This window comes from Sarcophilus harrisii, chromosome 2 (genome assembly GCF_902635505.1).
Source record: "Sarcophilus harrisii chromosome 2, mSarHar1.11, whole genome shotgun sequence".
Lineage (NCBI taxonomy): Eukaryota > Metazoa > Chordata > Mammalia > Dasyuromorphia > Dasyuridae > Sarcophilus > Sarcophilus harrisii.
In genome coordinates this window covers 526,051,566-526,078,506 of record NC_045427.1, presented here as the reverse complement: position 1 = coordinate 526,078,506, position 26,941 = coordinate 526,051,566, and the positions used below count along the sequence as shown (strand labels likewise).

The following is a 26,941-nucleotide window of genomic DNA, read 5'->3' as shown; positions in this document are numbered from 1 at the left end:
ATACATTTCACTCAATAGGGAAAATAGGAGGAAAGGCAGGGAAAGGAAAATGAGGAATTAAGAGTAAGGGGAAGTTGCCAGAGATTATTAATGTTAAACAAAAAACACCCAAAAGATGTACAAAAATATTTAGCTCTTCTTAAGATAAAAAAGTATGGGTACCTGAGAGTGCCCATAAATTAGGCAATGGCTGAAAGAAATATGATATATAAATGTAATGGATTGCTACTATGCTGTAATTAATGATGAATGGGATGATTTCAGAGAAACCTATGATGACTGATATGAACTGATACAGACCACTCAGTACCAAGACAACAATATGACAACTCTGAGGAAATTATTATATTTAGTAAGTTAATCAAGATTTTTTATTGCAGTAATGATAATAGTTTCTACCATTTCCTTTCATAATGTGTATTGAACAATAAGTCAAGGCTCCTTAAAAATGCCTTTTCTAATTTCTAGTAGCAATGACTAGAAATTGAATTGATATCATAATCCTTCCATTTCCATAAATAAATCTATATGACTCAGTCATCTCTTAGATGCTTTTCTGTCAACATATTGTTGATGACAACAACAACGAATGGCAAATAAATAAAAATGAATGGCACAGAGGGCCTTTTTATTCCATTTTTCGATTTTAGCCTATTTTTACTGGCTAGATATAAAAATGTATACTTGTTAACAACCCTTATTATTATTGGAAGTGCTTATTCTTTAAGCATTTCTGTACACTTTTGACATACCCTTTGCTCTTACCATTTTTATCAATCTTTCTCCTTTTTGATAAGCAATGTACTGATATCTACCTTCTTTAAAGGGATGAGATCCTATGTTTTGTTAATATTACATGAGATTTGGGGAGTATACTGTATGCAGTTGTTAATGAAAAATTCTTAACTTTTTTCTTTGTCCATTTTACAGACCTAAAAGTGTATGTTAAATTTGGTGCTGCAAAGATGTTAACTATTAAATGTTTTAACACATTTATATGATAGATTAATATTATAGTAATATAATAATTATTTAATATTATAGTAATATAATAATTATATATTACCCACAATATATAATCACATATAAACAATATAATTAATATAATTATGATTTTATATATTAATTATAAACACAATAATTAATATAATAATATATATTTAATATGGCTTTGCATTTGTTTTTTATTTTAAATTGCCACTCAGTTTCTTGACATACACACTATTCTCTTAGAAATATATTTGATGTGGGCCTGGAGAAGACCAATTTATTTTTAAGTATTTCAATCATTCACTAGTTCAATCTGAACTCTGGATTCAAACTTGAAACCTAGTTTTCTATTTTCCCTTGACAAACATTAAGAATTTTATACTATTGAGTACAAATGACATTTGAATATCACTAAAAAAAAGAATTTCACAAGAGGAAGAGGCTATTTAATGTTCTATACAACTTGATACTATTCATGAATATCAAGTGACTGATGAGATGTTTTAATATGACTACCTTATCAACCACATAACCATAAGCAGTTCTATTTAGGAGAGAGCTTATGCAGAAGCATAATAAGCTTAAAATATTTACTTGAAAGATGGCAAATTTTATTTTTTAAAATAGTATTTTATTTTTATCCAAAATATATACATAGTTTTCAACATCCACCTTTGCAAAACCTTGCATTCCAAAATTTTTTTCCCTCTCTTCTATCTGTCCCCCTCCCCAAGACAGTAAGAAATCAGATATAGGTTAGATAAGCACAATTCTTCTAAACATAATTTCATATTCGTTATGGTGTGCAAAAAAATCAGATCAAAAAGGAAAAAAAAACACAAGCAAACAAACGAAAAACAACAAAGGTGAAAATATGTTTTGATCCATTCAGTGCACTTTCCATCATAGATCTCCTTTAATCATCTCATTGTTGAAAAGAGCAAAGTTCAAAATGCCACATTTCATAGCCATTACTCTTGGCATTTGGTAGCATTCTATAAATGGAGAAAGCTTTCCATGTGGGAATCAAAATCTCTAATGTTCTTATTATATCTGATTCCATTTTTGTACATACATTATTACTTTTATTATTATAATCTAATTGCCATCTTTAATGGAGTTGAGATAGAAGTGGTTTTAAGACAAGGTACTATTTGTTGCTATTCTTTTGTATTTAATTTCTATGGATTACTGATAGGTTGACAAAATAACTGCTTCTCTATAGTTAATTTTTTAAAAAGCATTAGCATTTTTTAAAAAACTCAACTCTATAGGAAAACTAAGTTTTTCGGGTAAAATTCCCAAGAGTATACAGGACAACAGGAACGATACACATTTCCATCCTGCTCCTCCATGGTTTTGATTTCTTCTTTTCTGAAAGCTTTTCATTCCATACAGATAAAAGATTATTAATTCTTTTTATGATGACTTATATTAAAAACATTCTTAAGGTTTTTATGTTTGAGCAATTGTGGCCAACAATTTTGTCAAAATGGTCTGGTTTTACTACAGATTACTGATGGAGTTCTCCAAGATAATTAACCTTATTTCCTTCAGTTTTCTCATCTGTCAAATGAACTGAAGAAGTAAATAGCAAAATACTACAGTATCTTTGCTAAGAAATCAAAATACAGTCATGAACAATCAGATATAATTGAAAAACAATGGAACGACAACTAATAAAAGGGCAAGTGAAGTTAAGAACAAAGGGCAGACACTGCAGAGAAGCTGATTCCAGCTGGATAAAATGAAAAATTTTCTAACAATTATAAATACACAAATGAGGAAATGGACTATTTTTGGGACAAGAATGCTTCTGTGAACAACATGCTTATACTTAAAAGCTGGGGAACCGCTTATAAGAGAGGAGATCATTTTTCAATTACAGCTTGAATTAAATGATCTGAATTTTTGCCCTACTCTAGAGACTTTTCAGGGAGATTTTAGTTAAGAGTAAACAACAGAAATGTGAAGGACATCCTGCAACATGATTTCTTTCCTCTTTTCTTTTCTTTTTTTTTGAAACCAGTACCTAGCAACGTGGACGCAATTACAGAGAAAATGGATGGTGGGAATAATTTAGGGTCAGGGACTGGAAGGGGATGAGAAATGAAAACCAAAGAATTCAATTCAAGGATGGAGAAGAGTGCTTTTGCCATGGTAAAATTTTAGGGTCAAGATTGTTAAAGGAGGGAAGAGAATTCAGAAAAGAAGTTACTAGGGAAAAGAGAAGAATTGATGGTCAAAATGAGGAAGAAGAACAGAAATATGAGGCAACGAGAAAGAAGACCAGAAGGATGATCAGAGGGTAATTTCAGGGTTCAAGAGGAAACAACTCTTAATGATCCAAAGTGAGTAACTCTAAGTATTGTAAAAATGAGTTATTTCATGTTATCATTATAAGGCAATCTCTTTTTCCCCCCAGAAAGACTAGTTTCATTTTAAGAAAACATTTGGAGCCAAATACAATGCTTTTCCCTTTCAGTTGATGAAGTAGCTGGGAATCCTAGTATTAAACTCTTCATTTTCTCTAAAAAGAAATAAACCACCCCTCCACACACAATTATATGTTTGTCTGACAGACTATAATCATAGTTTCTAAATTAAAAGGAAATCACATCCACCTACAAAGACCATAAATCTCTCAAAAATAGCTCTTCAATCATTATTATTGTTAAGAAAAACTTTGTCACAGAATGGCACAGGAATAAGCATTTATTTGAGACAGAAATGAGAATTTAAAAAGAACTAGAACTACAAATAGAACAGCATTAAGTTGAGTGTAAGGTATTACAAGTTCCATTTTTTCCCTACTGGTTTTCACCTAATTAATAATAAATTAGTTATTTCTTGGTCAAGTAATCTGACAAGAACATAAAAGAACATACATCTTTACACACCCAAATTGTGCAGATTACAAAACCCAGACAATAAATCTACTTCTAATTTTTAGCAATTAAGGAAAAATAAGAACTTACAGTATGTCACATAATTTTAGCTTTCTGATAATGGAAGCTATATAGCACTTATCAGCATATAGATCCAGAGCTAGAAGGAACTACAAAAATCGTTTAGTCTATTTGCTGGGAAAACATTCTTTTCCTTTAACTAAATCTCATTAGGAATTTATCAGCTTGATCCTCATACAAAGGATTATCAAGCAATATTAGATCCACATTTTGGAGTTGGAAGGAAAGATCATCTAGCCCAATCACTTGAATTTTACAAATGAGGAAAATGACCAGAAGAAACTCTCTCAAGCTAGCAACAAAACTGAAATTCAAAACCAAATTATGCACTTTTCAACATGCAATGATGTCTCTTCTTTTAAGTACTTAACTGTTATAATTAAGTGAAAAAATGTGACATGAATTTACAAAACAAAACTAACCTTTTTTGTATATTTTTAACTATAGTTTCAACGTGATAGTAGTCCCAGTAACTAATCTTATTCCATTAATTCAAGTGAATTAACACTGTTTACACTGTTTTCAATATTATTCAACAGGACTCTCTATCAATAGAATTTTCACAAGCTGATTTTAAAATTCTATAGAAAAAGAATGATGGCTAATTGGCATGCCTATATACAGATGTCACTAATTACAACACATGATATTCCATAATCTTGTGATGGGCCTGTATTTTCAAAATCCTTACAGGATTAATAGTTCAAATATGAATCTCAGGGGACCTAATGTAAAATAGCAAATGAAGCATCTGATTCCAAAACACATCTTACCTTTTGCAGCTTTGTAGAGCCTTGAGATTTAGGTGGAAAAGTACAAGGTATTCTTCCATGATGAATATGATAAGGTAACAGAACTGTGGGATCTAAGGGGACCCAAGGAACAGAAAGACTGGATGGTATAGTGGGTAAAGTGCAATGAGCTTTATGCAAATTATAGGCTGTTCTGGAAAATTTTTCATCAGAGTTTTTGTAGATCAAAAGTGAAGAATCTTCTGCTGCATGACTCAGCAAGTAGGAGCCCTCCTGCAAACTAAATTAACACATGAATATTTGTTACAACTCAATACTTATGATAATTACATCAAAGCCAACACATTTTAAAAATTGATTCATTTAATAGTCAAATTTAAAAGAACTATTTATCTTCATTGATGCAACTTTAAATAATCTTAATAAAATGCTGCTTCCAAATCTAACAATATTTTAATAAGAAAATCACCTATTCTTATTTTTTCCTTTGAAATAATAATCTCCTATTAATCCTATATATTGCCTATTTGTACATATTTGTCTCCCCCTTTCTATTGTGAGCTTCTGAAGGGAAGACTGTCTTTCTGTACACCAAGAGCTTAATATATACAGGGTGAACTGAATGGAAACCAGGTTTTTTCTTTGGATGGCTTTCAGGAATCTCATGATCTTTAAAATTCTGTCTCTTTGATCTGTTTTTAGATCAATTATTTTTTATAGTAAATGGCTTACATTTTCTTCTAATTCTTCAGCATTTTGATTTTATGACAAAATTTCTCGAAGTTGCACTATTCTATTTCTTAAGGAGTCCACTTTGCTAAGGTTTTCTAACTCCTGTTTTATTCTCCTTTCAATTTTTTTCTTCATTAACTCTTAATTTCATTTTTAGCTCATTTTAAAAATTAATTTTATAATTGCTAACAAACATATCTATATAAAAAGAACAGAAAAGAAGAGTCAAATATGAAACAATCTCTTTTACACATCACTTTTAAAGAATAGAATTCAGAACATTAGTTTCAAAAATATCCTGCTTGTCTATGTCTCTCTTAGAACTTCATTCTATTCTCTTTCAAACATTTTATAAATGTTTCACTTATGCTCTTTTCTTTATTTTCTCCTTTTAATTGTTGGGGTTAATATCAACCAAACTGCTATCTTTCTTTGACTGATCTCTTGCCCACCCCGTCCACCAATAAAAAATTCTTAGACTTATTTATTTACCAATTAATTGTTTTGGTTTTCTGACTCTGGATTTTGTCAATTTCTTCTTTGTTTTTTCATAATTTCTATTTTTTTGCTGAATTTGCTTTTTTAAAAGTTTTTTTTTTAAGCTGCATACTCAAGTCATTTATTTCTTTTGTTGATTTAAGCATTCTTCTAAATCATGCTTTTGGCTTAATGATAATTTTAAAATGTTATCTCACTGCAATTTTGTTTATGAAATTATTATTCCTACAATTTATTCTTTGACTCACAAAGTCTTAAAGATTATTTAGTCTCCATTTAAATATGAATTCTTTCTTCAATGCTCATTATTGATCAAGAATTTTACTAGACTGTCAATAAAGGATTTAGTTACTTTTTCTGTGTTTATCATTTTGTATTCTAGAACGTAGCTAAGAAATATGCATGTTTCCACTAAAAACCTCCAGGAATCTAGAAATATCTAACATTATTAAAATTATATTCATGTCCTTAGCTTCTTTCTCATTTATCTATTTACTGCTTTTGTCTAGATATAAAAAAGCAATACTGAGTTCCCCAAACTATTGTTATTTTGCTATTTCTCTCTGAAATTCAATTAAGTTTTTAAATACTTAGATATGAAGGCAATTATATTATTTATATATGTACACATATATTTATAAACACATATGTCATGCGTGTGTGTGTATATATAGTACTAGTGTTATTTCATTATCTATAGTACTTTTTAGGATAATTTTCTCTTTTATAAACAATATGCTGCTGGATTGTGCTTTCTAATTGATTCTGTTGCCTCCTTCCATTTAATTGGTAAATTCATTCCATTTAATTTACACTGCTATGCATTAGATCCTCTAATATATTTATCTGACTTAATCATTTCTGTCTCCCAATTCTTTAACAAATCAGAGGGAATGTGATCACCACTAGTAATCTATAATTGACATGATTTGTTTCCACTTCACTTTTCCTCCTCTCTCTTCATTTTTACCAGATCCTATTACTGTTTCTTACACATTTTTATTTTTCCTTTTATTTTCTCATTTATCATTTCACTCTCCAAAGTTGAAGGTTGTTTTTTTTTTTTGTCTACTCCCTTAAAATCTGCCCTTTCTTTTAAATTTTTTCTTATCTCTCCCTGTTCCCACCTATTTCCCAATTGAGCTTAAAGTATTTCTCCATTAAATTCTTATATATATATATATATATATATATATATCTGGTTTTAAGAATGAGGTTTGTGAGATTTCTATTCTCCCCATGCTACACTCCTAGGCTGCATAAGTTTCTCACATAGCAAAATGATGAGAAATATTGATGTTTTTCTCTAGTATATCGTGAGTATATCTTTTTTCCCCCCTCCCTTTCCTGACTAATCTTAAAATGATCAAAACAGGGGGAAAAAAATCCCAGGCCTCCTTGGGATTGTCCTTCTGAATGCCCAGTGGAGTTCTGAAGGGATATTTACCTCTTTTCTTTAACATTCATTAGCATTTGGTCCTTTAAATTGCTCCAATCTCACCTTTCTACATTTTTCTTTGCTCTCATGTTTGTGTATCAATATAGCTCTAACCATTTCATTAGGAATATTTCAAAGTCTTAACTTCATCTTTTACTTCCAATGAATGACTATGTTCAACTTTGCAGGGTAAATTATTATTGTTTGTAAATTTTTGTCTTTTACTGTAAAGGACCTCAGATATTGGGGAACTCTAAGAAAAGTATAATTGAAGCAAAGATATTTACAGCAGGGTGTTAACTTAGTGTGATTAATGAGATGATGGTTCTCTAGTTCACATATATTTAATAAATTAGCATGGTGATGTAATGGTTCTCTAGTTCACACACAAGTGTGCTATAATGATGTACTCATACTGAGTATTTAAGGGCTGAGAGGACTGGAAATAGAGACATTCCATCTTTGATCATCCTCCTGGCGGCTCTCCTGCCTCTTCTACTCCTCCGCTAAAATCAGAAAGCTAGTCTGGACACTACATTTTACCTTTTGGAATATCATATTATAAGAATTTCCTCTACTTTTGCAGTAGTAGCAACAAATTCTTACAATCATGACTAAAACTGCTTGGGGCTTGAACTTTCTAATTCTTGTAATTTTTTTCTTTGACCTAGAAGTTCTGAATTTTGGCTATGACATTTCTAAGTGCTTTCAATCTGGAGTTTCTTTCAATCTGGAATTTTTATTATTTTCCATTTAACTCTATGATTAAACAGATGTAAAGGGATCTAAGAAGATTTCTTTTATGATTAAAAAAAACCAGTATCCAGTATTTTTGATTGGACATGATTTAAAAGCAGTCTAATTACTCTTAAATAATTTCTCTTCAACTTGTTTTGTAGATCACTTTGTGTTTTATAAGTACCTTATATACATTCCCTTGGAATCCGTGACTTGTTTGCTTCACTCTATTTTGCAGCAGGGAGTTTGATACCTAGTCACATTTTTCATGTTTTGCTCTTAGCTATTATTCCAATTTTTGCCTCCAAAGTTCTTCTTTCGTTTTTTAATTCATTCTTTTAATTATTCTTGTAGTCCTTACAGCCAAGCCATTTTTTCCCTACTTGAAGGATTTTCTTATAGCTATTATGAAATTAGTTTCTTCTTATAGGTTCCCTAATCCTTAGGCAGCTTTTAATCCATAATTATTTTTCCACGGTGGTAACTATTTTCATATACTTATTAATATATTAGCTACTCATTTGTGATTCAGCTTTAACCTAAAGCCTTAACTTATCAACTCTTGAATGAGGAGACTAGACCCTACTTTGGTCCTGTCCTTGATTTCTGGTATTCCTGACAATAGATTCTACTTGCCCTGACTTCCTGTGCAGGGGAAGCTGTGCCTAGCAGTTTTGACATTTTTCCTTATCTAGCATTTAAAAAATAAATTCAGCAACTTCTTGAATTTATTTGTTTTTATGCTTTCATATTTAATGAAGCACCTAGCTGGTACAGTGCACAGAGGACAGGACTTGTGAGTCAAGAAGAAATGCACTAGAATCTTGCCTTAAACACTGCCTGGCTGTGTGACACATTTTCTGGGCCTGCATCTATTAAATAGGAAAGTGCTCACCTTCTAGGGAGGAGTGAATAAGTTAAGGCATATAAAGCATTCTGCAAATTTAAAAGCATTATATAAATACTATCTGTGACTAATTTTGCCAAATCTTGCATTCTAGGCTCTTTTCAGCCAACAATTTTTCATCATATATGTATAATTGCTTTTCTATTTTAAAAAATTGTATTCTATAGGAAAAGCAGAGATCCTATCTGAGTGGCCTTACTATTATGTACACTGTACAAAGAATTCTTTGAATTTGACTGTTCTTCATTCTTTGCTTTTATCCTAAAAATAGGAATATCTATAGAAGATATAGGTAGATACAGATATATAGATAGGACTGCTTTAACTCCCTGCTCTATATCCCTTCCAAAACTAGGACTAGACACTCAAAACTCAAATTATGCTAATTAATGAATAGTAATTATAATTTATATATAAAAAAACTCCCTGAAACTTTGACAAAGTAATTAAATTAACTGAAACATACCTAGAGATGATTTTTTTATGTCATATTTCTAATAGTTACTATTTGTTTTGGTTATATAAGACATTCAGAGAAAAAACGTAACATTCAGAAACTGCTTACCTACTTATTTTCTTCAGAATATGCTGGAGAACATTAAATGCATTTGGAGTACTATAAGGAATAAATACATACAAAATAAAGTTCACAATGCTAATCCTTACAATGCAAAGCAAATCAATTATTTGCATTAATAAAAAAGGATAATACTGTTGACAATCCAAAATAATAAATTATCTCTAATTTGAATTAGGAATAAACAATGACTCAGATTATAAACTCCTTAAGAGTAGGAATTATGTGTTATTTATCTTTCTATTTTATACAGCCCCTATCATAGCACATTCACTCTGGTTAACTTAATTCTTAACAAACATCTGCCAGATGAACAATTTTACTTGTATATGTTTGGTTCAGTATGAATTCAGGATAAATGTGGAAAAAATCATTTTATCAAGTTTTCTAAAAACCACTCTCCTATTCAAATTGTATTTTAAAATATTGAAAAAGAACATTGATCCATTTAAGAAGCACTATTGGTCTAAGAACTTCAATTTGGGAGAGAATTACTAAAAAAACAAAAACAAAAACAAAACCACTATCCTTTATAAATTAAACCTTGAAAATGAATGAAAAAAGAATTAGAATTGGGAATAAATTAGCTGCTCTGTAGGAAGGATGAGGAATAAACAAGAAAACAGACAAGGAAAAAACAAATTTAATATGTGATGTTGTATTATCTGTATATTTTTTGATCATAAAGAAAAAAGAAAAACAAAGTGGGAAGGTTTTTATATTTGAAAAGAAAAGAAAATTGACTCAAATTTTATCAAAAGGGGTGAAGAAACAAAATAAAGTTTTTAGTTGGAAGACTCCAACAAATCCAAAAGCTGAAGCTTTGAGGCTTTATTATATTCAGAAAATGCTGTCAAGAGACAAGGCCTGAGAAACACAGGATTAAGTTATTCAGCTTTGCACTTTTCTAAATCTTCACCTATACTGGTTCTCTTTGTTGTATATTTCTCACAGCAATATATGAATGGCACACATTGCTATTTCAATAGTATATTTTTTTTATTGAAAAAGCAATTAACTGGATTTTATTCTTTTTCCCTTTTTTGTGTTAATCATGCCTATATTCATCTTAACAACACTATCTACTCTTTAACAAGTATCATTTGTTTACTTGTTGATAGTGAAGAACTTCTGGTTTCCAAGAGAAAATAATCAGCCTTTTCATATGGCTTGCTGTACAAATTTAAACCCAACAAGAGATGTAAAATTACATTCTAACATATAGATTAATTTTAATCTCAGCTAAGGCAAAACATAGTTACAAATGAATTAAAATAAATTTATGAGCTCATACCAACTAACAGTAAAAGCTCAAAAACAAACTGGATAATTCATATTCAAATAAAATGGAATTTAATAAATGAGGTTCCAAAGAACTGGACCCAACTAAAACTATTGAACAACAACCAAAAAACCTCCTGAAGAAAGGTTATACAGTTCCCAATCTGCATGATAGTTCTATAGGTGGTGATAACCTTATTCTCTTTCCTGTGGCCATCTGGCTTTACTTCCCCTACATCATTCTTCTAGTGGTGTGGGTCATACCAGACCCTTCTGTGTGATCTCAAACATATATTTACAAAGTCTTCTTCCTGGAATAGCAGAGGTAGCTGCTCTACACATTTTATTCTTGTTTTGTAACTAGTACAAAAGTAAGTCATTGTCTTATCAATTAACTTTTCCCCTACCACAATAAATTAAGTTATCTTACTTGAGTGTTGCAAACTTCTCTTTGAGTACATCCATGGGAATTTCTTCGAGCATAAAAAGTTTTGATGTAAATGCATCAATATGTCCTGAAAATACAGGTCAAACCTATTTTTTTAAGCTGTCATAAATGAAAAAAAAAAAAAAAGCCCCCCAAAACTATTTAGTTTTTAAAAAAACTTTAAAATGGTTAAATCTTAATAAATACTATTTCAGTTCTCCTTAAAACATCCTATGTACTGTAACTCCAAATTAATTTAAAAGTCATTTTAAAAATGACTTAATCAACTTATGTTTTTTCAGACTGAAAATGTTTCCAATAGAAAAATGTTTCTATTGAAGCAAATTGACATCAAACTTGTAATTTGTACACATCTTTATTTTTAAGCTGAATCTCTAAAGATTTCTTCAATCTTTAATTCAAAGTTCTATGATTTTAGTGATATACATGGTATTTCACTGATACCCACTATAAAATAGTGTCAAACTTAAATAGAAATGGATGTCAGCAGGCCACTTATTGATAGAAAAGTTATCTATGTTGTGTTATATTTTCATTTATTTTGTCAATTATTTCTCAATTACATTTACTCTGGTTCTGACTGCTCTCCAGTGTTTGGCAAGTGCAGTGAGTCTGACACCTCTGCTCTACAATATGACCACACCTTAGCTGATAATTTCTTGAATTATTATGGACATAAATAGTTATTATTAATTATTTTGGTAGCTAATCGTTGGGTGACTGTCTAAATTCAGCTAGGCTTCTTCTTTGACAATCTGTTTGTAGGCCTATACTTAAAGCCTTTTCAGCTTAAAAAGATGTGCTAAAACTTGTTCTACATTGGCCTGGTCTGCAAAAAAACATCTTCACTTCTATTTCACAATGAGAAATTAGACTAAGATTTAGTGAAAATGTCCAGGGTAATATCAAATTAAGGCAAACTCACTGTGTTTGTCTCCAAAAATGGATCTTTTTATGATTTAATTTTGGTTGTTAAAATATGTTTAAGATAATCCAACTACACTGGAAAATCACAGTCTTGAAACAGTATATATCAAAGAACAAAAGAACTAGAGTTGTTGCCAAAAATATTGTACCCAGGAAAGTTAAGCATATCCTAAATTTTAAAAAGAAAAAGGACATTCAATGAATTGCCAGACTTGCAGGGATCTTATTGCAAAAAGACCTCAACTTAATAAAAAAAAATTGATATTTAATATTTAAGAGAAATGTGAGGTAAACATCAAAGATTAATTTCAATAAAAGCAAACTATGTTTTAGACATGGAAATGTAAACCATATGTCTAAGACTATAATTAGTAAGTGGGTAATTAAAAAGAAAGATTGGGATAGAGATGAATATGGTAACATTCTAAAAAGCAAAATGTCGGAAAAGAGCAATTAAGTTATACAAGTGAGGTGTGAAATAAAGAAGAGACAAAAGAATTAGATGGAGGAGGCCTGGTAGTTTTGGAATCCTACTCACATCAGGAATGGAACAATACATATATATCTAAAAAGGTATAAAAATCTTCTAAATTTATTAATAAGGGGAAGGAATAGGATAAGGGGGTATAGAAGTGTGTGTAGATTAATGGGAATGAAATAATGTGTGTAGATTTTCAGGAATGGGATAAAAAAAGAGGCAAAGGGTAGGAGGAAAAGATAGCAGAAGGATCATGGAGGGTTAGGAGGTAGGCTAAGTAATAAGAGGGCAAGGTAGTATGTACAAGAGTAAAGCAGAGGAGTCAATAAGGCTAGGAATAAAGAGACATACACAAACATAATAACAATGATCAGGAGTAGAATTTTTTAGGAAAAAAAAAAACAAAAACAGGGCCAGTAATCATTAATCTCAGAAAAGTTAAAACTAAAATAGATTTAATCAAAAGAGAAAAACTGGAAAACCACACTATGTCAGCCATATTAATCAATACTGTGATAGTAAAATAACTAGATACTATAAGGTTGGAATATTGCTGTGGTGTAAGAAATAATGAGTTGGTGGATTTAGAACAACATGGAAATATGGAATTACAAAGGATATTATCTATTTTCAGAGAAACAGAGAACATTCATAGTATGGTCTTTCATAGATGTATATGTGTACTTATGTGTGTAATATTTATTTACATATGTACATTTTGTGGATATGTATGTGTGTAATGTATGTATAAACACACCTGTACTTAATTGTAGCCTTCTTGAGGGAAGAAAGGGGAAAAAAAGAATAAAGCATAAAGTGCAGAGAACAAAAGAAAACCTACAAAGAAGCAAAGAAAAGATGAACAGCTCTGAGCAAAATGTGTTGTATTTATTATATAGGCCTTCTTGAATATTTGTTTTATATTTTAAATATTCTTATGTTCTGTGTGAACATGGCAATTTTTTTCCTTTTTTTTTATTCAGGTTTTTTTTTTTTTTTAATTTTCCTATTTGGTATTTAAGTTTAATATATATATATATATTCCCCCCCCAAAAAAAAGGAATGTTTTGAAGTAACAAGAGGTTGGTAGTATTGATGTGAAAGTTTCTTGAAGATGGTATACTTCGCTGTTTCACTTTTTTTTAATCAGTGACTTAAAGGCATGGTAGATATATTGATCAAATTTTAAGTTAACCCTAAGTTGAGATGAATAGCTAATACCCTGAAAGATAAGAGTAAAGAGCCAAAAGGATCTTGAGAACCTATAATACTGAAGATAACCTAATAAAATGAAAATGAACAGAGATAATGAAAAGCCTTACATTTGGCACAAAAAAAAAAAAAAATCAACTTCACAAGTAAAAGATGAGAGAGACATAATTGAGTGCTATCACTTTAAAAAAACACAGGGAATTTTGGTGGATTTACAAAACCAATGAGTCATCAATGTCATATCACAACCCCCTTTAAAAAATTAATACAATCTTAAGGCTACATTGAGAGAGGCAAAGTTTACAGTAATAGGGAAGTGACAGTCCCACTCCACTCTACCCTGGTAAAATTTTACCTAGAGAACTGTGTTCAATTGTGGGCATAGTTCAAAAAGAATACTGTTAAGACATAGGGTATCCAGTGGATAGTGGAAAAGGTTTGAATTTGTCTCAAAACATTCTGAACTACAACATTTCTGGTTCCATATTCCAAGATGAAATACAAAGTACTCTGGGGATCCTATCTACCTTTCCAAATTAATACATTAATCCCCCTCCATATATTTCAATCTAGCTTTCCTGTTCTACTTGATGCTCTCAGCACAAAAATAGTCTATCTTCTATTTCCATGAATGGTTTTCTGTTATGCCTTGAATACTATTCAGCCCCACTGCCACCTCTTACTTTCCCTGGCTTGCTTCAAGACTTATCTTATATCCCACCTTCAAAAGGAGGCCTTTCCTAGTCCCAATCCCATTCCGCCCCCAGCTAAAAGTGCCTTCTCTTCTAAGATTATCTTTTATTTACTTTCTATATATCTTATAATCATTTACTTATTTACTATTAGAATGCAAGCTCCTTAAATGCAGGAATTTTTTTTTTTATTTTTAATCTCCAGACCTTATTATAGACCTTGGTATATAATAAACATTTATTAAGATTTAGTCTTTCCATGCAAGATAAATCTCCAGGTGGAATGAATTATAGCAAGCAAAATGGATGCTAATAGAAATGCTTCAAAAGTTGCATAAGTAAACTTTAAAAAAAAAAAAAAGTATTCTATTTTTTATCCCGAGTACATGTTAAGACAATTTTAAAAATTTATTTTAATAAAATTTTGAGGGTTTTTTTTTTTACTTTTTTTTTTTTTTTTTTTGCTAAGACATTTGGGTTAAGTGACTTGCCCAGGTTTTACACAGCTAGGAAGTGTTAAGTGTTAGCATCTGAGGCCAGATTTAAACTCGGGTCCTCCTGACTTCAGGGCTGGTGCTCTATCCACACTGTGCCACCTATGAGCCTCAAAAATTTTGAGTTTCAAATTTTCTCTGCACTTTCACCCTCCCCAAGAAATTAAGCATGGATAGATACATATATGTGCAATCATGTAAAACATATTTCCATATTAGTCATGTTGTGGGGAAAAAAAAGTTTGTACGTATTAAATTTCTAGCAGCAATAAAAAAGTAGCAAAAACAAACACATTTATAGTCTACTTTACAAAGCACTAAGCAAAGAGGAAATGCAGTTAAATGTAGGTGGATTTCTAACCACTTTTTGAGAAGGAAGAAAGCAATTAAACCTAATAATTACATAAATCAATAAAATCTTGATAAACTAAACAGCTATTTCAATTATATTTTCTAAACAGAAATCTTGTTTTACTCATTTTTTTATTCAATATTCCACACATTTTTACTGAAAATCTTTATAAAATGTCACCTTGCCTGCCTAACAATAATGCAGTGACAGCAAACAAATCTTTCATTAACCAGAGCAAGAGAATTTTAAAAATGTTAAAAGCAACAAAAAGGTAATACAAAAGTCACTGTATGCTAATGAGGCAATGATCCAAAAGGAATATGAATCACACTTACCAATATAAAACAAGCAGTTAGAATGTAACAAACTTTCAGTCCATAAGCGACAAAGTTCACTTTCAGTAAGAGCTTCAACACCATAGCAGGCTTGATACTCCAATTTTGGCAATATGTAAACTGGAGATTGCTAGAAACACAAAAATAAACAAGTGAAATTTGCTTTTTACTTATTAGCTACAACAAATACCTTAAATATGTCATAATTTTTAAAGCACTTGCACATAAAATACATTTTATTCTCACAACCCTATTAAGATATGTTGGGTATTAATAGGGAAATTGGTTCTACATAGATCTATGAGATGGGACTTGGTGAGGATGAAGTACAGAGAGAGAAGTCAGAAGTATACTATTTTACTTGGTGGTTTCATGAGCTGCCATGGAATCAAATATCATTTCTATGCAGATTATTCTCAGATATCTTTATCTAGGCCTAACCTTTCTACTGACTGCTAATCTCATACACTCACTATCTACTGGACATTTCAAACTGAATGTTTTATAGACTCCTAAACTCAACATGTCCAAAACTACTCTTTGCCAGTCCTTCCTCTACCCCTATCTCTCCTCTCTTTCAAGTTTCACTATTATGAACAAGGTTATAATCATTATCTCCCAGTAACCCAGTTTCACAACCTATGTATCATTACTGTCTCCTCATTTTCACCATCAATAATCAAATTGCTGCCAATTCCTCTCCATTCTACCTTTGTAACATCATTGATATAGGTCAACTTTTTTTTCTCTTGTCCTGCTACCATCTTGGTATGGGTTCTCAGCCCCTCACTCCTATAATACCAGAACTTGTTGAATATTTCCTGCCATAAGTCTTTTCCACCCCCCAATCTATCCTCCATTCAACTGTCAAACTGATTTTCCTTAAGCACAGGTCCTTCTGCCTCTTATATCTCCTACCTCAATACATCCTTTTTTGCTTAAAAGATAAAATGTAAAATCTCATGTTTGGTTTCTAATCTCCTTTACACCAGACCCATTCCTTTTTCTTATCCCTTACCTTTACCCCCAATTCCAAATGTGACCTTGGCCTCCCGGCTGTTCCTGAACACCTAACCCTTCATCTCCCATCTTTAAACATTTTTGCTGACTGCTCCTAAACTAGGGTAATCTCCATCATTTCCAATTCCTGGCTGCCAATTAAAATCATGCCTTCTACAAGAAGCCTTTCCTGCTCTCTCTCAATACTAATGGCTTCCCTCTAAGATTATCTCCAAGAACTGTTGGTCTGTTGTGGGCCCTACGAAATTGCCTCTTTGAGGACAGAGACTGCTTTTGCATTTCTTTGTAGCTACAGCCTATAATAAAATGCGGACATACAGTGGACACATAATAAATACTTAATGGCTTGACTCTGAAATGGAAGGAAAGATTTCATTTATTCTGGTTGGCCCAAGAGGACAGAACTAGGGACCCTAGATAGCAGATGCAGAGGCAGATAACAGCATAATATGAACAAAAGCTTCTAAAACTTAGAATTGCTAAAAATGAAATGGATTGTTTCAGGAGGTAAAGTGTTCTATATAAGAAGTCTTCAAGCAAAGTGGAGACACAGACTACTTTGTCAAATTGTCACAGATATTCCTACAAGTCTAAGTTGGTTAAAATGACATCTGAGATACTTTGGTCATAAGACTCCAAGAGGTAAGGTGACCTGCCCAAAGTCATACAATGGTAGAGTCAAGATAGAAGCAAAATAAAAAATTCTATTGACCAGAGTTCTGAATTCCTTGATAAATTTCAATTAAAAGAAAATTAAAAGGGAAAAAAATTTTAAATAATTAAAACAAGTATAATAACTTTACAAAGGCACTATTTTTATGGGTTTGGCATTTGGGAGGAAAAGGGCTCACTAAGAATATTTGTACAGAAAACTATATCTAGTTCTATGACCTCTACTGCCATCTCCAGGTAGGAGAAAAGAAAAAGCATACTATTTAAAATATTTAGAATTACTTTATGACAACATTTAAAAATTTTAAATAATGTTTTGAATATAGCTACAACTGTCATGTTAACATTTGTGTTTTTTCTTAGATATAACTTCGGGCTCTTATTTTTCTAAGGGATAACTTTATTTGGATTTCTTTCCCTCTATTTCCTCTAATCTGCGACAAATAAAATTCTCATTATAGGTTTTAGACTTTCTGCCCTCCCTCATGAGATCCTAATGCATACTTTTTTCTTTCAAAATTACCCAGTACTTGGCCTTTTCTGTTCTGTTCCTAAAAAATCCATATATACATTTGAAATAATCAGTCTTATGAATTTCACATTTTGAATAAAGCCTTTATGAAACTAGACTCATTTAGACAAACACTGCTAAAATTAGGACATTCAAGATCACTTCATCTGAATTTCACTAAAAGAAATTATACTAAGCTATATTCAGAAATTTGAACATGAAACAAATAAGTATGTTCCATACTTTATATCACATGGGTCAAATTAAGCCTCTGTAGTTCATTCCAACATTTGTGGTGGTTACTCTCTTAATTTCACTTCCGAATGATTATAAAACACAAATCAGATTATTTAAGTGATTACATTAGGAAGGTAATAGAGGAAAATGAAGTTGCACCAAGGTCTAAAATACTAGCTATAAGTGGAAAAATATGGAAAAATAACATGGTAAAAACCAGAGAGGCAACTTAGATAGACTTCAGTTTCTTGTATGCCAGGAGCCAAGAATTTTCATAATTTAAAGTCTTGTCTAAACAAGTTTACTTTTAGGGAATAAATGTTGGTTGTTTAAAGAGCATTATTAGAATGTAAACAAGTGCTGGCTTTTAAATTATCTAGACTAGTAAAGTTTCTAATATTATAAATATACTAATAACCTTCCTGTTAAATTTTGATAAGCTGGTTCTTAATTGCTTCTATGTTAATATCATGCCATTTTTTTAATTGGAAAAAGATGTGTTCAAATTCTTTAGTCAATGTAGAGCAACTTCCTTACCAATTTTTTCTTTCTAGATTGAAGTCATTATTCCAATGACAATTGGAAAATTCTTACTTAAAGGGATGCTGGCCATCAACCATTTCTATGTGCCAGTAATATGGCACACAATACAAATGGATAGGGGCTCACAGGCCAGGAAATGAAAGAAATGAGGTTGACCCTAAAAGAAATCACATGTGACAAGAAAAATTTAAACCAAACAAAAAGATCAAACTCTAAAACTTAATTTAATGGCATGACTACTGTCAAAAATTACTTTTGCTATGCTATAAAACTATCATTTTAGAGTATAGAAATAGTTTTAAAATGCAGTAAGTAGGTCTAAATAATTTTTTAATGCAGACTTGCATTAATTCTTTTAAACTGTATCAAACTAGTAACATTATTACTTTTTGACTTTCTATTGCAAAAATCCATAGGTGAAATCTAAATTCGGTTCAAAACCTTTCTGAAAAAGTGTTTTCTAAAATTTAGAAACAGTACCAATGATAAGAAAAAACTATCAGAATTGATATTTCTAATATATTCACATTTTCTCTCCTTCAAACTAAAGTAAGGAGGAGGCAGCGAGATGGCACAGTGGATAGAGTACCAGCCCTGGAGTCAGGAGGCCTGAATTTAAATAAGGCCTCAGATACTTAACACTTCTAGCTATATGACCTTTAAGTCACTTAACCCCAAATGTCTCCAAAAAAAAACAAAAACAAAAAAAAAATCAAAAATCCAAAACAAACAAAAGAAAGTAAGGAAGAAATTAAGAGATGTGAAAAACACCAAACTCCATTGTTAATATCAAGAAAGCATATTACATAACCTAAATTAGAGTAAGCATATCTAGTAATTTTGTGAGATAAAGTCTAACCACTAAACTGCTGTCACCAATACATGATACCAGCTTGGTCTTATTCCCAGGATGTAAAAAGAATAATTGCTAAGAGATTATATCTTAAAATATAATGACACAGCAAATATTAAAGGACCCTGTGTGACTATTTGCTAAACAAGATAAGTTAGTGGCATAGATGGAATCAGAATCCCTGTGTCAAACAGTTGACCAAACATCTGGTTACTCAGCATACTTTATTCTTTTATTATGACAGAAAACAACTTTATTTTATTTAAGAAAAAGAAATAACTATTTCAATATAACTGTAAGAATTCCAGAGCAATAGTATTTTCAGAGATTTGGAGAAGTTACATATGTGTACAAGCAGTCCTTAAATTTAACAGAAATAAGATTAAGGACTTTCTATACAACAATATGAACTTTAAATTCACCGAAGTAGTTTTCTGTCCATTTTAATTAAACTTACAATTATGATGCCTTATCCAAAAAATTCATGCTTTAGAAATCTCTGTATAATTAAGTAACTTAAATTGTTCATCAAAAAGTATCTCATCCTAAAAAAAAAGTTATTATAGATATGCCCTTATTTTGTCTAAACTTGTGATTTTCTTAGTGCAATAGGGAACTTCTAGTAAGAAAATTCTATATAAATGCAGTTTGCCACCTGCTCTACAACTTAAAGGTCTTAGAGAAAGTTCTAAAATAATTTAAACTTAAAAAAACCCAAAAGCATCATTTGTATTTGTTAGTTTATACACTAAATTGTAGCTTTAGAGCTGAAGAAGACCTTAAAAGTCCAGACGTTTCAAATTCATATTTTACAGATGAGAAAACTGAGGACATCCCAGGAAAGTTAAGTAATTTTCTCAAAATCACAAATATGAGCAAGAGACAGAGATAACTTTTGAATCTAAGACCTCGGATTGTAAACTGGGTGCACCTAATATTATACTATTCTGTCACTCAAGTCTTCCTTTTTCTCCAATAATTACTTACCCTTCTAACATTTTTCCGTTTTTTGGAACGTGGCCTTGTCTCTACTTTCTGGATACCACAACGTACAAGTAATAGGAGATCTTGAAAGTTGAATAACTTATAAACAAGATTTCCTTCTTGAGGTGTTAAGTATTCTGATTTGTTTTCAACAAACATCTGAAGGCTGTGTGGTAATAATCCTTAAAAGTAACAGATTTGATCATTAGGCTGTGTATGTACTCATTAAGAATTATCAGATTTTTGCATTATAACAATATGTTTTCATTGATACAAATCACAAGATGATATAATGGATTCAATTATCTATAGGATTACCTATAAAATATTTTCTTTTCCACTTTATGTGTCCATTTTCTGTTACAAATTCTACCACTATTTCTGCTTCTTTTTTGGGAACAATCTTTGAGAAAGAGTAGAATGGAAGGCTTTAAAGCTTATAGAAAAAAAGCACATTGGCTCTGGATTTAGAGGATCTCAGTTAAATTGCCACCCCTCACGATTACTACTAAAGGCAACTCACTTAACCATATTGGGCCTCAGTTTCCTCAGTCTCTGAGGTCCCTTCCTAACTCTAAATCTAGTCATTTTCAAATACGATTCTTATTTTCATATAAAATATAAGAAAGACAATCTGGCTTCATATATTTTCTTTCTTTTAAGAGAAATGATTTTTCTGGAATATTAGTTATACCCACATGCACATCTAATTTTATATAGGAGGGAGTATTGATAGAAAAACTTAGTAATTAAAAATGAAAATTAATTATTTTAATGGCACTACACCAAGACTGATGAACAATCAAAACAAATGATTGTTATTGGGTACATTCAAATCCTGATTCTAATCAATACAAAGCCAACTTTTCTCTTGTATTATTATTTTAACCAACTTGTGATGCTTTTACCCATGAAGTGAAAGTATATATTGAACATGATCAGCAAAAACAATAAAATAGATACTATATTTGTCTGCCATTACGACCTTTTTTTTTTTTTTTTTTTTGTGGAACCCCTTAGACCACTTATATTTTATCTGAATAATATACAATCTAAAATTTGCTGGTTTAAATTAGCCCACTTATTTTATACAAAGGAAACTAAAGCTCAATAGAAGTATTACAATAAGTAATGGAACAAGAGTAACAAGAAATATCACATTTTATATGAAGTTTGTAGAAGAAAATAAAGAAAGTATGTGAGGGAAAAGGGCAAGGAAAACTATTTGCTACAAATGTCATATGGGAAAAAAAAATTATAAATGCCTACTCACGTCCTTTTGGTTTCTGAAATAAAGAACATTTAGACTTAAGTGTATCAGTAGAAGTGCCTGGTTGTTCAGGAGCAAGGACTATTGGTGGGGGTTTAGAATTTTCCAGATTCAGAAAGGCCTGCTCAGGGACTTTCTTTGACGTTGGTTTTAAGAGTTCATTTTGCATTTTTAAAATTTGTCCAACTGGATCGAATTTCTTATATAATCTTTTACCAGACTTTTTTATAGTACATTTTTTCTGTTCGTGACTACAAGGAGCATCAGTTATGTTTTCAGAAGAAATTTGAATAGGCCCAGGAGATCTTAGAGTATCTAGCACAGGACTTGAATTAAGGACAGGAATCTCTTGCTTGGTATTATCATGATTTTTACATTCTATGTCAATAATTAAACGTTCTTCATCTGTATCACTATTACAAGAAGCACTTTGAACGTTACTTGCTTCTGATATATCAATTTTTTCTTTAAAAGTATTTGTTTTCTCTAGGACCTTTAGTTTATTAGTACCACATTCTTCATCTGAAGTTGTATCATTTTCTTCACTTAATTCACTTTTTTCTTTTTCAAAGTCTTTGGATGAGGAGGAATCACATTCAGATTGCTTTGATTCATTACCAGACAAATACAACTGTGCTTTTTTAGCATCTAGAACATTGTCACACAATGAAAGTTCCTGATTATCTTTAATTTTTTGCTCTTCTGGCCCACTGTTTACACTGGTCACCAATTCTTTCTCTTTTTTCAATTGTTCCATCAGAATCTTTGATAAACTTATAGGATTAGAGGGAACAGTTGCTGTGCTTGATGTTGTGGTAAGGTTGGTTACAGTAGATGACGTGGAAAGGCTTGATGTGTTTGAAGTTTTTAATGGTGTGTTAGCTGTTACTCCAAAAGTTTCTAATTCTGTAACATCTTCATCAAAACTCAGATCTAAATCATCAAAAGTCTCAATTCTTCGGCACTGCTTAATATCAGAAGGCACCTTAATAAAATAGAACCATCATCACACTATTAGTAAAAAGTCTGTGAACCTATAAATTAGGGTTTGTGGGAATGTCTTAAGATTCACTGAAAATGATTAAGTTTCTAAAAGTAAAGACTATTTCATTTTTGTTTCTGGATCCTAAGCACCTAACACAGTGGCACCTGACATATATTACTTAATAAAATACAGGCATCTTTTACAATTGTCTAAAACTTACAAAAGTGAAGGAAGTCAAATGTTTATAAATTTATTTTCTCATCCAGGCAACACTTACATCCCACTGAAATATATTCTCCTCTGGTTTATCCATAAATACAGCAGAGACAGGAATAGCCGAAGTTTTGGTTGTCAAAAGATCCAATGGTACTTCATGAAATATTTGATTTCTTTCTCTTACTGTCATTTCTTTCTTGGGAAGAGGTGAGTCAATATAAATTATTTTCATTGACTTGGAACCTTTTGATAATGAAAATAAAGGCAGTTTATTTGATCAAGTAAGATGGGTAGCAACACAGTTTATACAATAAAAAGAATAATGAAATAAATAAGAAAATCTGGGTTCTATTCCCGAGTTGTGTGTGTGTGTGTGTGTGTGTGTGTGAGAGAGAGAGAGAGAGAGAGAGAGAGAGAGAGAGAGAGAGAGAGAGAGATAGAGATGGAGATAGATCTTGGGCAAGTCATTAAACTTCTTCATCTGTAAAAGGAAAAATTTAGAGTAGATGATCTTCAAGATCTCTTTCCTTCTCTACAATTCTATTGTCAAGAGAAATATGTTACCTTTTTCACATACAAGGAATTGGAACAAAAGGCATTTTGGGTTTTCTAATATGATCTGAATTAAAGATGGTTCTCTTAAATGTAGTCCAATTTTTAAAATGTTAAATGAAACATACTTCTGGGGGGAAATTTCAGGATCTAAACTTATTACAATTTTATTTTACTATCAATTTTTTCCTTGCTAGATAGTGAATGTCATTATCCATCAAGAACATTTTGCTTACTGTATAGCGTAAAAAATGTTTTAGCCAGGAAGGAGGGCATTTCATTTCACAATTTAACATAGATAGGTTCCCTATCCCAACTCAATGTTAATTGCGTTCTCTCTAGAGGTTGTTTCTATTCTCAGTAATGAGGTGGAACAAGGTCTAGAAAACTATAAAATGACTTTGCCATCAGTTTTTCTCCTTGAAAATAGAGGACAACTTATTTTTGACTGAGGAAAGTTTGTGATGATTTTAAGATAGATTAAATCAATTCAGTTTTAAATAAGCATAGTACCTTATAGTTTCAGATAACCACTAGAAAAATTAGTGCAGATAAAACCATCAACAAATCTAAATTCATAAAACAAATTAAGCATCCATTATATTCAAGGCTCTATGTTAAAACAGTACACAGAGGTAAACAAAATTCAGTATAAGATCATAACATTCTCCAGAACCATATTTCTTTGCACAATTTGTGAGTCCACTGAGAGCAGACAAGAAAATGGGCTCTCCTGACACTACCCTTAGACTCCCCCAGACCCTTTCTAGTTCTAGCTATTTCACTCTTCTCTTTCATGCATTTTTAGTCTCTTACATTCTATGGTTCTCTTTAGTCAGTCTCTAAATAGGTTGTATTCCTGTCTGACTCATCTCTCTCCTCATCTCCAATCTCATATCTCCCACTGGATGTCCCATATGCCTCTCAAACTGAAACCTAAAATGTAGGTCTAGTTGTGCATATTGTTTAAAACAAAAAAATTTTTCACTTGTTCCCTATCACCACCAAATATAAAATTATCTGTTTCACGTTAAAGGATCACAATATGCATTTCAGAAATCATTAATGTGTTGATTTGTTTTACTTAACGAAAATATTCAAAAGGAAGGGTTCATCTTAGAGGGGGTATTAAGGTAGATTAGTAGGTAATCAGAGTCATAAAAAGCACCAATATTTAAATACAAAGAAAGGAAATAAAGAACTGCAAAACAGAACAATTCTGTAACTGTCCTGTTAAACAATATATTTATATATATTTGTGTGTCTTTAAAGAAAACTGATGTTCAATTTCTTATAAAAAATTCTACCTTGTTTTTTGTTTTGAAATGTTTATGCTTATTGGCAATTGTTTAGTTAACACAAAAAGAATAAGAAGTAAACAAAAAATGAAATAAAAACAAAATATATTAAATATCTGGGAGTCAATCTACCATGACAGATCAAGACTTATATAAATACAAGTAGAAAATACTGTTTATAGAAGTTAAGGAAAACAAATTAAAAATAATGTTCATTGTTCATGGTTGGATCCTATCAAAAAAATAATGATGATACTCCCCCAAAAATTGACTTATTGCCATATCAAATTATTACTTTTAGAGCCAGATAAAATCATAAAATTCATTTGGAAGCACAACTCTTCAGAGAGATGATGAAAAATGATGGTAATTAAGGGGAAACTTACTCTAGGTAGCAAAACATACCAAACTAAGATCAAAATTACTTGATACTAATTTTAAAAATATTTTTGCACTCTAAGAAAAAAAGGAAAATGAGGAACTTATAGAAACATGGAAGACACTAAATAAACTAAGGAAAATCTTTAAAAAATACATATGCATACATACATAAAATTATATCAACAAATTATATATGAACAAATTATATAACATTATATATCAACAAAAAAGGAAAGGTAAAACAAAACTAATCAGATTCAAATGGATACATTTTGTAGCTATACACATTATATATTATTATTCTTATATATGAATATATATATATGTATATATACACACACACACACATATATATATATATATATATATATATATATATATATCCACTGATGCCTTCAACAAGACTTAAAACCAAGATTTTTATCTTGCTTAGAGCATTTGAAAAGAGCCATGGAAGTTTATATAATTATAAAATATTTTCTTCCCTCTCCTCTAGCAAAATCAGTGTGAGGGAAATCACAAACCTGTAATTGGAATGATCTTCACACACACTGGAATTTCCCATTGTTCTTTATAATTAGGTGCATGATTATTCAACAAGGTAAATAAGGATCGACTGGTGAGAGCTATCTGAGGATGATATCTCAACACAAGTTTTTCAGCATTTGGATCTGTACTAATATCCTGAAAAAGAAATTTCAGTTATTTCTTTGAATAACACATTTCTTTATTAATTAAATATAAAAAAAAATGCAGAGAAAAATTAGGAGAAATAAATTCAAGCGCAATTAACCTAAAAATCTCTGAAACCTTTCTAATAGATGCACAAAAGACAAATAATTATTTGCATATATTTAATTTACTTATAAAACATCCTAGGACAGTCATGTTAAGGGTTACTCACATAATGTATTGCAGCAGCTTTCTGCTCTGGTGTATCAATAGTTGATGTAGATTTATAATCTATGGAGAGTGGCAACTCAGCAGGCATCAAAGGAAATGATAATTTTGCAAACTTTACATTACCCTAAATAACATAAGGGAAAATTAATGTTTTACTAGAAAGATGGTGATATAAGTTTTTTTCTTAATAAACCCTCATTTTTCTCATCACAGAAAAATAAAACTGAATTCTTTAACTTCTTCAACACAGCCAGAGTATGTTAGTAAAACTCTTTAAGCAAAGGATCTCTATGAAAAGAAAGGCAAATGCAAATTAGGAATATAGATAGTCTCTATCTTTCCACTATATTGACCCTGAATCAGTACTTGGATCAGGGCAGCAACTCTTCAAAGGAAAAAAGTTACCATAAGAATCAATGCAGTACTTAGTACCGTATTATCTATATTATAACCCCAATGATGCTAACATCAAAGACTAAATGTCTCAATGAAAACAAGGAAAATAATATTTCTAAGATAGAAAATTGAGGGGGTAGGGAAGATGGAGAGGCCTCAGAAATATGGCTTGAGCTTCCAGGTTTTACTACAAGAATTCCCTTTATTTGAAGGACTGTGGGGATTACAATGGTAAGGCAAGTCCCTGTCTACCTAATAAATGCCACTAGGTTCCTTACTGGAGGATATGTTAGAATATCT

The 26,941-nt window shown here is 31.0% G+C and overlaps 1 protein-coding gene across 9 annotated transcripts in view; it reads right to left on the bottom strand.

Annotated features, from left to right (window-relative positions):
* Nucleotides 1-26,941, bottom strand: part of ICE2 (interactor of little elongation complex ELL subunit 2) — a 57,597-nt gene that overhangs the window by 6,583 nt on the left and 24,073 nt on the right. For all 9 annotated transcript variants that reach the window (XM_012543008.3, XM_031955448.1, XM_031955449.1 and 6 more), the window contains 9 exons: nucleotides 26,247-26,369; nucleotides 25,867-26,026; nucleotides 23,173-23,354; nucleotides 21,914-22,895; nucleotides 20,644-20,822; nucleotides 15,821-15,950; nucleotides 11,313-11,397; nucleotides 9,590-9,640; nucleotides 4,733-4,991 (listed from right to left, as the gene is read on the bottom strand). In XM_012543008.3, the coding sequence (XP_012398462.1) occupies nucleotides 4,733-4,991; nucleotides 9,590-9,640; nucleotides 11,313-11,397; nucleotides 15,821-15,950; nucleotides 20,644-20,822; nucleotides 21,914-22,895; nucleotides 23,173-23,354; nucleotides 25,867-26,026; nucleotides 26,247-26,369 (2,151 nt within the window). The remainder of the gene's footprint in view (nucleotides 1-4,732; nucleotides 4,992-9,589; nucleotides 9,641-11,312; nucleotides 11,398-15,820; nucleotides 15,951-20,643; nucleotides 20,823-21,913; nucleotides 22,896-23,172; nucleotides 23,355-25,866; nucleotides 26,027-26,246; nucleotides 26,370-26,941) is intronic.